The 13,779-nt window shown below is 32.8% G+C and overlaps 1 protein-coding gene across 1 annotated transcript; it reads right to left on the bottom strand.

Moving 5' to 3' along the window:
- Window positions 1-272: 272 nt before the first annotated feature.
- LOC133329487 (glycogen phosphorylase) lies at window positions 273-12,054 on the bottom strand. The gene is made up of 4 exons (XM_061537960.1): window positions 11,608-12,054; window positions 2,248-2,776; window positions 572-2,178; window positions 273-502 (listed from the first exon to the last, which is right to left on the bottom strand). Exons 1-4 carry the CDS (start codon window positions 11,848-11,850, stop codon window positions 347-349), a joined length of 2,535 nt encoding a protein of 844 aa, XP_061393944.1. The 5' UTR covers window positions 11,851-12,054; the 3' UTR covers window positions 273-346.
- Between the last annotated feature and the right edge of the window lie 1,725 nt (window positions 12,055-13,779).

Below are 13,779 nucleotides of genomic sequence, written 5' to 3' on the forward strand. Positions count from 1 at the left end.
TTTATTTTCTTCTTGTTTTTCTTTTTTGTTTTTAATTTATAAATACACTAATTCAATAAAATTTATTTAGCTTATATTCTCTTTTTGTTAGTAACAATTATATACGAATAAAAATAATTAGAAACTTTTTTCACATCTCTCAAGTGGTAAAGAAGAAACGGCGATAGGGTATTTACGCCCCAGTTACGACGACATGGATGTTGTGCATTTTTTATATAATCATAGCGAGATTTCTGTATAATTTGTTTTGTTTTATAAAAGAAAAAAGATGTACTTAAATTAATTAGTTATTATTTATAATAATTAAAAAATGTGTATTTTTCTCTTTCGAAAGAAAATAGACACTTTAGTTGGCGGGTCCGTCTTCTGGACTGGGCAATTTTTGCCAGGTGGGTTCAACGCCCCAGATTTCACGAGCATATTCGGCAATGGTACGATCCGAGGAGAATTTACCACTGGAAGCAATGTTGTGAATGGACATCTCCAACCATTTGGCTTGATTCTGCAAAAACAACAAAACAAAGTTCATGTAAAAAATCGTTATGAAATTAACAATCATTCAATATATTACCTGATATGTTTGAGAAACCTTATCCTGGGCCTTAATGTAAGCTTCATAATCAGCCAATAGGTAGTAGTGATCGTATTTCAACAAAATATCAGCAATGTTCTTGAACTCATTGGGATTACCAGGGCTGAAGAAGCCACCAGCAATTTGATCAACGCACTGCTTGATCTCAGGATTGCTGTTGTAGTAATCGTAGGCATTGTAACCCTTCTTCTTGAGGGCCTCAACTTGATCAACGGTCATACCGAAGATGAAGATGTTTTCATTGCCCATTTCTTCGGCCATTTCAACATTAGCACCGTCCAGGGTACCAATGGTGAGGGCACCGTTCAACATGAATTTCATGTTACCGGTACCAGAGGCTTCAGTACCAGCGGTGGAAATTTGCTCAGACAAATCAGCGGCTGGCATAATCTTTTCGGCCAAGGTGACGCGGTAGTTCTCCAAGAAGATAACCTTGAGCTTATCACCAACAATAGGATCGTTGTTGACGACATTGCCAACGGCACAGATCAATTTGATGATCTGCTTGGCAACATAGTAACCAGGGGCAGCCTTGCCACCAATCATAATGGTACGAGGAGCGAACTGGGCTGTGGGGTCCTTCTTGATGCGATTGTACAAAGTAATGATGTGCAAGCAGTTCAACAATTGACGTTTGTATTCGTGGATACGCTTGACTTGGATGTCGAACATGGAGGCGGGATTTACTTTGACGCCATAGTCTTTCTCCAAGATTTGGGCCAATTTCAATTTGTTTTCTTGCTTGACACGGGCAACCTCACGTTGGAAGTTGGGATCCTTAGCCCACTTCTTCAAGGCAACCAATTGATCCAAATGGACGGGCCATTCGTTGCCAATCTTTTCGCTGATCAAATCAGACAAGCCGGGATTGCACATCAACAACCAACGACGGGGGGTAATACCGTTGGTCTTGTTCTGGAACTTGTGGGGTTCCATTTGGTAGAACAAATTGAACAAGTCGTCCTTCAAAATTTGGGAGTGGATGGCAGCCACACCGTTCACAGCATGTGAACCCACAATGGACAAATGGGCCATGTTGATGCGTTTCTCACCATCTTCTTCAACCAAAGACATGCGGCGCATGCGTTCCAAATCGCCAGGGTAGCGTTTCTTAATGTTCTCCAAGTGCAGGAAGTTGATGTGGTAGATGATTTGCAAGTGACGGGGCAAAATGGACTCCAACATGGAAACGGGCCAGCGCTCCAAGGCTTCGGGAAGGACGGTGTGATTGGTGTAGGCACAGGTACGTACAGTGATATCCCAGGCCTTATCCCAATCCAAATGCTCTTCGTCAAGCAAGATGCGCATGAGCTCAGGAATGGCCAAAGAGGGATGGGTGTCGTTCAATTGAATGGCAACCTTTTCGGGGAAGTGATCGAAGTTGGTGCGTACAGCTTCGCGACTGCCGAATTTGGAGGCCTTGTAACGTCTGATGATATCCTGCAATGTGGCAGCTACCATGAAGTATTCTTGTTTCAAACGCAATTCCTTGCCCTCGAAGAAGTTGTCGTTGGGATACAAGACACGTGAAATGTTCTCAGCCAAATTACGGTCCAACACGGCTTGAATGTAATCACCATCGTTAACTGAAATTGAAATTGTAAAATGAAGAATGAATGATGTTCTCCTCAAAATTTTCTAGTCTCTATACTTACAGAATTTCAAATTGAAATCAATTGGCGACTTGGCAGACCACAATCTCAATGTGTTGACATAGTTGTTGCCATAACCAGGAATGGGATTATCATAGGGCATGGCATAAACAGTTTGTGTGTCAACCCATTTCTTGCCTTCGGGTGTATCAATGACACGACCGTAGAACTTGACGGGCAACATGAATTCGGGTCTGGCCTTTTCCCATGGGTTACCATAACGCAACCAATCATCGGGTTCTTCAACTTGTTCGCCGTTCTTTATCTTTTGGGCGAAAATACCGTATTCATAACGGATGCCATAACCGTAGGCGGCCAAACCGAGTGTGGCCATGGAATCAAGGAAACAGGCAGCCAAGCGACCCAAACCACCATTACCCAAACCGGCATCTTCTTCCATTTCTTCGAGGGATTCAATGTCCAAACCCAATTGGTACATGGCCTCTTCGCATTCGCTTTGAACGCCCAAATTGATCATGGTATTTGTTAGAGAGCGACCCATGTAGTATTCCAAGGATAGGTAGTAGACACGCTGAAATAATAAATGAAGAACATATAAATAAATGTGAAATGGGAACGGGGAAAGTTTGTTCAATTTGGGGTTCAATACATTTTGGGGAATATTAGGTTTACGATCTGCAACATTTTGCAAGTACAATTTAATTAGAATTTTTTCCCTAAACACTTAAATATTTCAAAGCATTGTCTGATCGATAAAAACTTATTTTGTCATTGTTGTTTACAAACAAAAAATCGGTATGAAAACACAATTAAATTGCTTTTATTTGCACTTTCGCTATCGCTTTCAAATATCAAGTGGAATTAAGAGGGGGAAACAAAACAATAACACCTGGGGTAGCATTCTCTTAATCTCTTGCTCTTGCCAATGTGTACTCTGCAAATTGAAAATGAATAATGAGTTCGGAGGAGAGTAATTGCATTCAAGTGTGTACTTTCAAGTACATTATCTTTATTATGCCACACTCTCATCTCTGGGATTTCATTCCCCCACTGTGTGTCTGCCTGTCTACTTCATTCCTATCTATGTACTTGTGCCTGCATATTTATGTGCTCTCGTGTATGTATGATAGTAGAAGGTGTGCAAGATTGTGTGTGCAATTTTAGAAATAGAAATAGTAAAAACGGCATATATCGAAAAAAATATGCGACTGACAGAGTAAAAAAATATATATCAAGTGCAACATGTTGTTTGTTTGTCTTTATTTTTATTTTTAAGGCTGACATTGCTGGCACACTTAACGCTGCATTAGAGAACAACACTATGTTACAGGTTGTTCCCAATTGAAGTTATTTTTATGTGCCAACCACCTCATCTACACTTCTTGTGTAGTACTCAAAATGTTGAAGTACTTCGTAGAAAGCTTGAATGTTTGCAATAAAAATAAATAAAGAAAAACAACAATAATTTAGTAAACATGTTTTGGGGGCTGATAATTCTCCGTGAAATAGAAATCAATCTATAATAATCAATATCTTCATAATGATTATGGCGATATTGATGTTTTAATAACCCAAGGGAATAGCTAATGTTAATTTGTGGTCGTTTTTTGTTAAACTAAAAATCGGAAAATAAGAAAACTTACCTATAAACCGTGATTTTGATCGGAATCGTAGTAGATAAAATATTAAGTTTTATGTGTCACATTCCATATATAGCGGACAAAATCAATAAAATCACCAGGATTATGTATCCTCTAATTAACAGGAAATCTGAACTAAGTCTTGGAATAAGTTTTCCAACCGGTTCTGTACAATTCGATTCGAACGAACTTGAATCAAATATTGTGTCCAGCCATTAGTTTGAGCTTGTGCACAGTTTAGATATTATTAATCTCACCAATTTGCTTACAAAATTTCTTTAATGACAACCCTAACTAGATATTATACTGCAAAATGGTCGTCTAGATAACGAACTCTGACAAGGTCGTATATATGTATTATTTGTTCTAAAAAGGATTCATAAAAAAATCACCAACCCATTATCATTTGTTATTATTATTGACTGCTGCACTTTATCGTCTATTGATTATAGCAAATTGTGTAAATGATTTATTTTATTGTTGTTTTTGTTCTACTAATGAGGCCAACACTTTGATGATAACGCAAAACAAATCATTATGGATGATTTTGTTTTAGCGGAACACATGTTAAAAGCGTGGCGTTTATGCACCAACAAACAATAGAAAACAAAATAGGAATGCCTATATAAACAATGTTGCAAAATTTTTTAACCCTTATTCGTATTGTTCTATAGTGTCAAGCCGTCCTCTACATAATCTAAAATTCAATCAGCACAACTAACGTCCTTTTTTAAAGGAAAATCGTACATTTGTTTTATATATGCAACCCTAATCGATATTGATAAGTATTCTAATAAAATTGAACTGAACAATCATTGCTGATTTCATCATATGTATATTTTGTTCTGGTCCATTTGAATTTATTATTAGCCTCGATCTAAAAAAGGCGGTTTCATCTCAGTGGATGCAATCAAAGTAATCAGGAAATGTTTCTTGAGATTAAGATTTCATTTTGACGACTATTGTTATTGTTATTTTACATGATGATGTATGTATGTCGATACATCTTTCCTATATATGTATGTGGTTTTCAAAAAATATTAACGTTAGATGAATTATGGCATTGGTAATTTAACTTATTTACACAATAGTGCAAGGTTGTTTCAATGTGTGTGAGTGATTTTTATGACAATGCCGTTTAAATGTAACAGAGCTGAAATGAAATAGAATATTAGCGATACAAGCACACCAAATATATGTCAAATTATATTTTATTAAGTAAATGTCTGACGTAGCGAGTTATGCGGGCCAGTAGGCCTATTCTGCAACTTTTAACAACATTCGATATTGTTTAATTTTCTTTGGTTATTGTAAAAACAACAAAACAAATCAAATTGTTGTAAAATGAACAATGTCTAATGTGGTTAAAAAGTCACAGAATATGCTTACAGGATAAACCGAACTTTATATAATTTGCCCAAAAATTATAATATTTTTAAATCACAAAAAATCATTACTAACAATTTTATGCTTATTCCTCTAAAGATAACAGTATTGAGAATGTAAAGTTCTATAGATATTGTAATTAAACGAGCGTTTGAAAAATGCAACTAAGAATTAAACCAGTAAGGAAAGTAGTAAAGTCGGGGCGACTATATGACACTTCACCACTTCGAGTATATTCAACAGATGCATTCTAAAAGACAGACAGGATGAACTAAATATGTGATGTATGCTCGTATCTAAATGTGAACCGACTTAGATCAATCCATAAACATGTCATTCTGTAACCTATACTAAACCATTCATTTGGATAGATAGAGAATGAGACAAGATTATGTAAATCAATATAACGCAAATCCCTGTTTGGGACACCATTTAATTAAAATCGGACGAAAATATTAAAGAAAGCTATATATAAACCGATGCCAACGAAACTTGTCACAGGTTAATTTATACTAATTTCAAAACATTTTTTGCATATCTGCCATATTTCGTGAAAATCGAAAGATATATAGGGACTTTGGCACTCCATTTAAATTAAATCGGACGGAAATATATATGGGAGCTATATCTAAATCTGAACCGATTTTCACGAAACTTAACACACATTATTCTAGACTTAATTTAGTACGCTATGCCAAATTTCATGCCAATCGAAGGATATATACGAACTTTAGCACCCCATTTACATTAAATCGGACGAAAATATATATATATTGGAGTTATATCTAAATCTGAACCAATATTCACCAATTCAATAGGGTTCGTCCATGGGCCAGATAAATGATCTGTGCCAAATTTCATCCAACTCGGATGATAAATGCGACCTGTACTTTGTTTACAATTTAACATCAACAGACGGAGGGCCGGACATGCATAAATCGACTCAGAAAGTGATTCTATGCATTTTCTCAAAAGGAACCATGGGTCTTTCTCGATTCCTTTTACCTGTTATAAACATATGCATAAAGCTATAATAGCCTGTACCACAGTGAGGTGAAGGGTATAAAAAATATTTATGAATAAATTGAATTAAAAACATATCTATCTCAATTCATTCGGATTACAAAAGACGAACACGAATTTTGAATGTTATTTCAAAAATGTTCATAGTATGTCCTACGTCCTCTGAGGGCATAAATGAAGGGTGCTAGTAAAATATAATAATCCCATCAAATACAACTATATCACTTAACAAAACTTTTTCTACATGTGAGAATTTTATTAAAAATTTTATCTACCGCATGAGACATAATTCTTAAACTGCCATATAATTGTTGACAAATGATGAATCTACATAAAAATGATCACACTTCTCCCCCTCAAAGAAAAGAACTTTCCATTTCATATTATCCCACAATAGTGCTGCACGTTTCTTTTGTGCTAAACAATTATATCAATAACCTTTCATTGACCTTGAAAGCCAAATATGATATGCTCTGAATGAGAAAAGAATTTATTTATTTTATTACAAAACTGAGTGAAAATATTGGATGAATGGATAGACACCCAAGCAAAGATGTCTACGTTTCGGTTAGAGAAAAAAATATACGATAGAAAAAAACTTTAACAAGAAGAAGGCAGCACACACAGCAACAAATTAATTTTTCTAAAGTCCAACGAATTGATGGTGGTGGTCTAATGAATTTGTCCTCAAACATACGATGACTACTACGCCATCGTGTGTCCAAAATAAAATCATATTAAAAAAATATTACCCTCTTTTTATTTCTTTGTCTAAAAAATTCTAGGTGTTTTTTTTTTATTTTAAATACATATGTATGATTTAAATACATATATTGAAATATTGCCAACAACATATTGTTCTAAAAACTGCATAACAATAAATTAGAAAAAAAAAAGATTTTTCTAGCTATATACTATAATTGATAGAAATAATTTAATTATTAATATTACTTTTATTTATTACTATTCATTTTGGGTGGCTTCCAGAGGAAAGAACCGAAAAAATTTATAGAGATACCACTGACAATTGAATGTCATGGAAATGTACACATTCGTTAACAAAATATATTTTTGACCTTCATGGAAGGGCAAATATTATTGAAGTTACTGGTGTTGTTCATTTAGGCCAACAAAAGTCATTGTTGTTTATATTTGGGTGTTCAGGTTGATGGTTGGAAACCTTTCTTCCTCAATTCCCCAAGTGACGTTCTATGAAAATAAATATGTATGTGTGTGTAACACATACAATTAATGTGGCACACAAAATAAAAACACGTGCGTACCACTAATTTAAAAGAAATTATAGATAATATATATTTATATATAGAACGTTTATTAATAAATATACTGATTTAAACTATATACAATGGCAGCCAAAACTAAACAACTAAAATTGCAAAGTTAATAAATGCGGCATAACTTTTTCAAACATAAAGATATCGTGTTGGTTTTTTCAGTTTTAAATCGGGTATTTTATTCACTTTTAAAACAACAAAAGCAAAAATCAAAAATTCATTTATTGATAAGGAATTGTCTAAATTTTTTGCTTGGACAAAACTAAAGTAAACCTACAGTACAAAAAGATTGCTTTAAAATTGTATTTACTTTTGCCGGTATAATTATTATGTTTTTGTTTCTAAGCCTATTTCGATCCTTATATATCATTTTTAAATGGATTATATTAAAATAACATGTGTCTGGTTTTCAATTTTGACTTGATGCCAAAAAAAGCTAATTACCAGAGATTGTGAAAATTATTTATTATTTTATTTATATGATTTTTTGAACTATTAGTTTATTATTTATTTTAATACATTTATTTTAGGCTCTATTAAACTTTGTTTAAAATTCTATGAAAAAATACAAATTAAACTAACCTTTCCCAACAAGAATATTTCTTAAAAAGATAAAACAATAAACAATAAGAAATTGGCTAATATTATTTTAAAATATATAATGACAGAAATTTGTTATTCAAAACCTAATATTTGCATGACAATAGAAAGCTGTTTTGAAGTTAGGTGGAGTATTAAATAAAATATAACCATAAAACAAATAATTTTATATTCTAAATGGAGCTATAACATGGTTCTTTTCAATCAAATCGACAATTGAAATTACTCGGGATTGCAAAAAATGCATAATTTATATATCCCTATAACACAAAATTCCAAAGACATAAAAGTATAAAGATAGGACAATTGATACGTCGACAAATTCCAATAGATGGCTTTTCCTCTGTTGTTACGATATCAAAACAACAGAGCGAACAATATTAAACATTCTAAGCGCTATATAGCAAGCTTATTAAATAAAAAAAATATATTTTGAGTGCAGATCTCTGATTTTATTTACATTTTATGAACACTTTATCGCGTATTGGCGTTTTTATTGTTAACATGCCTCTGTTATACCTGATTTCCCCGGGATATTTTTTTATAAACTATTTTGTCAATATGCATTTTGTCGAGTCTTTACGGTTTCTATGTCTTTGAAAATTCTTTACAATTTGGTTTGGGGGCATTTAAATATATTAAAAAATGTATGTCAAACAGATGATCTGTTCCCATACTGCAGGAATCTACTCGATTTTTTTATTTTCTTTGATACCATAAAGGAAAGTTCGTAATCATAGTTAATAGTAGTAGATTCTTGCAGTACGGAAACAGACCAAGAAAAAATAGTATGTATATTAATAGGAAGTTTTAGAATTAAGAATAAACGAATATAATATTCGACAGGAAGAGGGTATATCAGGTGCATACACCCTTAATAACAATCGGACTTACACATTTCAGATAGAATTAATTTAAACTCAAAAATTAAATGCATGCACCCTTTATACCAATCAGACTTAAACATTTCAGATGGAATTATTTTAAGCTCAAAATGAAGTTAATGAGTCATAGTGTATTCACACATCAGTGGAACAAAGTATGATGTGGTGAATTTCTATTAGGATTTGTTTCTTACTGAATATTTGAAATGTTTATGTTTGTCTATTATATTTTATCGCAAAACTGGTGATAATGACTCTTGACGTACTAAACAAATGTTTTATAAATTTTGAGTACAAACTGCAATTGAATGTCCCTATTCAAAAATTCAAAGTTGAAGAATGTTAGTGAATATAAATTGATATTATTTATTCAATTCACAAATCCATGCGCTAGCGCATTTTCTCTTAATCTCAGAAATGTTCTAATTTTTTTGAATTTCTATTTAAGTTTATAAAGTCTAGGTTTATACATGCAACTTTTTTAGCCAACTCTGTTGCTGCTCTCTACGATTATCTTTTGAATTTCTTCCCCCTTGTCACTTTTTATAACTCTTACTTCTAAGAACTCATCAGAGTTGCCTTCAAAAGTTGCATGTATAAACCCAGACTAAAAAAAAATAACAGCAAAAAATTCATATAATAATTATAAATTAATGTGACCATACGTCATCTCTTTTAGAGCAGAATCATCTATGTTAACTGACTGTCATCTATAAAATAAAAAAATATAAAATTTATGTCCTCTATCTGTCATATATATTTTGTAAAACCTCGATCAATATTTATTTTTATAAATTAAAACAAGTTAATGAAATTTCAGTGAAATATTTAGAAAAGAGTTGCGAATCTTAGCATGAAAAACCATATAACTGCACACATTTTCGATATTTTTAGTATTTTTAGACACCTTTTCCAATTGCATTATTTTTTATCTTGAGTTCCCTAAATAAATTATTACATTATTAATTATTTTCAGTGTTTCTGGAAACGTTTTGCAACCGAATTGGCTGTAATTTGATATTTTGGGTTCTATGTTTGTAGTTTTCCCCAATATAAAGAAAACTATATTTTAATTTTTCTTCAATTTTACGAAATTTTGCCATGATACTATTCCTTGTTGGCTAGGGGTTGCGAAATACCCTTGGAAAACATAGTAGACAAGTGGCTGTAATATAATATTCCTTGTGGCCTAGGAGTTGACAAATATCCTTGGAAAACATGGTAGACATGTGTAGGTCTACTTCTTTGTTATGTTACTTATATAAAGATCGCAAGATTATTCGGTCGTACTTAACGACTTTTTAACTCATTTAACATATTTATATTATGTTTTTATCAAATATATACTTTTTTCTTTTTGTCATCTATTCTCATTTTCAAAATCTGGTCGCATTAAGTAATTATACATCCAAGCCCGCTAAGTTGTCATATTAACCACCCATCTTAATTAATTGTGAGATCTGACAATTTTTAAGAGAAGCTAGTATAAACATCTGTTTGGGCATGTTAATTAATTTTTATTGGTTTAGTATTGCTTTGTTATCCCTTTAGAACATTAAAAATCCCTATGTGTCAATTTTTCTACAAATACATCAAACAAATTAAAGGGTTATTAATCTTGTAAGATCTACTACAATCAAAAAGGACCTAGGAAGTTTGTTCGAAGTGTTTGTTTTCAGAGGAATGTTTGTATTGTGCATTTATATGTCTTATTTCCTTTTGGAAATGTCATTTCTTGTATGATACAAAAGTGGGAATATCATATGTTCCCAATCATATTAAGAAATAGCGCTATATGGGTTAAATATTTTATGCAATAATCAACTACATATTGACCTAAATTCGCAGTGCAACTTGAAATGTTGAAATTTTATTACTTCTCAATTTTGCAACTTTCTAAAAAACAAAAAACAACAACATTTCTGTTTACTGGTGTTGGCGGTTGTTTTTGCTTTTGGCAATGATCCACATTTAATAGTTTATGATCTCGTTAAAATTGTCATTCTCTTTCTTTAGTTTTCTTCGAATGTGCATTTGCATCAAAAATTTGAAGGACAATTACAAGCATCGATAAACAGAGGGAGAGAGAGAGAAATATAAAGATAGATAGAAAAAAAAATAATTTAGCAAATTAAAAGCAATTAGAATTGAAATGTTTTTATAATCTTTTTTGTTTTGAATTCTTTATTCGTATGCAAGAAAAACTAAAAAAGAAACGAAAAAAAAGAAAGACAACAGTTGCCAAATTGAAAAGAAAAGGATGAACGAACGATTAAATAAATGATATGAAAGGAAAAAAATCATCTGTGTCGTAATTGAATTTGGTTACGAGATTAGCTAGAGAAATTTTTTTTTCAGAGGAATGATATTTTTCCCACTCTACTGAAAAGCTACCACCATATATATATATGTATGGAGATTCAAGGACAACATGCGCAATAATGCTAAACACCCACCCGATACCCTCATATATTCGGAAATGTATGCTTTGAAAATTTCCCATTTTTTTACGCGTATAAAATGACATAATTATTTTTTTTTTATTTTTTGAAAATCATTCCATGTTGAACTTACCTTGGGATCCTTTTCATAGTAGTGCTGTTGTGTACGAATCCAACGGCCAACCATGTTGTCCTTAACGGTATTGGCCAAGGCAAAATAGTAATCCCTCAAAGTGGCTACATTACGATCCTTGACCAGGGTGTAATGCAAGTGGCGATTGAAATTCTTTTTCACTTCGGTGACATTTCCGACCTCGGCAATTCCGCGTACGGATATTTGCTTGCGTCTATCAGCATCTGATTGTGGCTTAGACATGTTCTTTCACTATTTCTTCGGTTCTATCACACAAAATAGCAAGCCAAGAATTCCAAAAAATTCTAATTTTCACTTTCTTATTGACAGATGATGTTCTTCTTTATTCTTTCAATTTATTAGCTGAACCCCAACGACTCAAATGCAAGACGACAACCGAGTCTGAACACAACAACGAACAACAACCGACTGGTTTTTTGTCACGATAATTCTGGAGTACGGCTGCACACAATTTTTGTTGAAACGGTCACACAACCAACAACAGCAGCATAAGAAAGGAATGAGATATTTCTCTGCTCCTGCTCGGTAAGAGAGCCAAGACCCAGTGATGCTCCATTTTCTGTCGTCTCTTAAAATCCCATAGTATGCTTAAAGAAATAATCAAAACATTTCGAATAAAGAGTCGTTATCAACTCCAAAGAGTTTTTAATTTTGATATGATTCTACCCAAAATGCATAAACAAATGTGACAAAGAGTTCGTCCGATTGAGTTTTCGATAGAATATATCAAAATTGCCGCTCATTTGCATCGGTCACCTTGCGAAGGTCAAACATGCGTATATTGTTTGTTTGGGATTCACATTCTCTCTTCCTCCCCCATTCCGCCATCAATTATTAGTTGGTCATCTGTTGTTATGCCGGTTCAGAATACTCAGCCGGTGTATTAACATATTTGCCGGTCAGCTGATTTGACGGCGTCATTTAAATTAAAAGCTCATGTCACTGAAAATGATAGCAAGCTAACTGTGAATTGCTATTGTGAATTAATGTGATGAGTACATGATGAGATTTTATTTCATGTAAACTATTCACAATTACTATAAATTCTCCCCATATAGAATTTTGAATGAAATTATACCACAAACGATAATTATAAACGATAATTTTAACTTCATTAAAGGACTTATTAACCACTTTCTATACACATTATTCATAGACAAAAATGCGTAATCGGAACAGGTTAATATTAGCATCCAGAGTTTGATAATTTATAAAAATTGTACGAGTTTGGGTTTCCAAAGCCCTCATTGTAAATATATAATGCTGACAGGAGTTCCGACTTTCGGCTCACCTAAGCAAAGATAGAAAAATTAAAATTGTCGACAATTGGGCCCTGTCGCACTTATACGACAAATCGGTATTATGAAAGCCGTTACAATACGCCAAATTTGTCGTGAAAGATTCTGTTGACGACAGCATAAAAATAATAAGGAAAATAATAATAAAATATAATAATAATAAAAATAATTCTATTTTAACAATATTTACTGATTAACTGTTACATTTGAATTTATTTTATTGCATTTTCAATATTCATAAGAAAATTCAATATTGTCAGAAAATTAATTAGAAAACAAACAAAATGACATAGTTTTTCCAATACAATATAAAAAGGTTCTAAAAGTACAATTTTTGCTTTGGTTTTGTAATAGAGTAAAAGAAAAATCTACTACAAAATTTGGCGTTGTCGTAAATTTTACATAATACCGACCCAAGGTATATTTAATAAGGTAGCCGCATCGGGCCAGCTGTTGGACAAATAAATGTCAAAAATGTTGTTGTAATGTTGAACGAAAAAATTAAAAAACAAAATTATAAATGAAAATCTCCGAATTTCTAATAGCTTTTTTGGCAATACTTTTATTAACAGTTTCTACAAAAATTTGTGTAAAAAAATCTTGCCAATCTGTTTGTTTTGGCAAAATATTTTTGACATATCAAAATACAACAACCGATGTTTGTTGTAGAAATTCGCCGATGCGGCTACCTTGTATATCTACCTTGTACCGACCAAAAACGACTACGACGCATTTGACTACGCCTACGAGAGTTGCCGTATAACGATTACGTCTACGTAATAAGGGTGAATACCAAGATAATGCAATCAAGGAAGCATGACGTTGGTGCTCCCACATAGTGTCCTTAAAGTCC

The sequence above is a fragment of the Musca vetustissima genome, unplaced genomic scaffold, assembly GCF_032173495.1.
Source record: "Musca vetustissima isolate MV318-11 ecotype Yass unplaced genomic scaffold, APGP_CSIRO_Mvet_v1 utg6009, whole genome shotgun sequence".
Taxonomy (NCBI): Eukaryota; Metazoa; Arthropoda; class Insecta; order Diptera; family Muscidae; genus Musca; species Musca vetustissima.

Coding starts and splice junctions, on each gene's coding strand:
- LOC133329487 (XM_061537960.1), bottom strand. CDS start 11,850: ATGTCTAAGCCACAATCAGATGCTGATAGACGCAAGCAAATATCCGTA. Junction 2,777..11,607: donor ACTATGAAAAGGATCCCAAG/GTAAGTTCAACA, acceptor TTATTATTTCAG/CGTGTCTACTACCTATCCTT. Junction 2,179..2,247: donor TGATTTCAATTTGAAATTCT/GTAAGTATAGAG, acceptor TTTCAATTTCAG/TTAACGATGGTGATTACATT.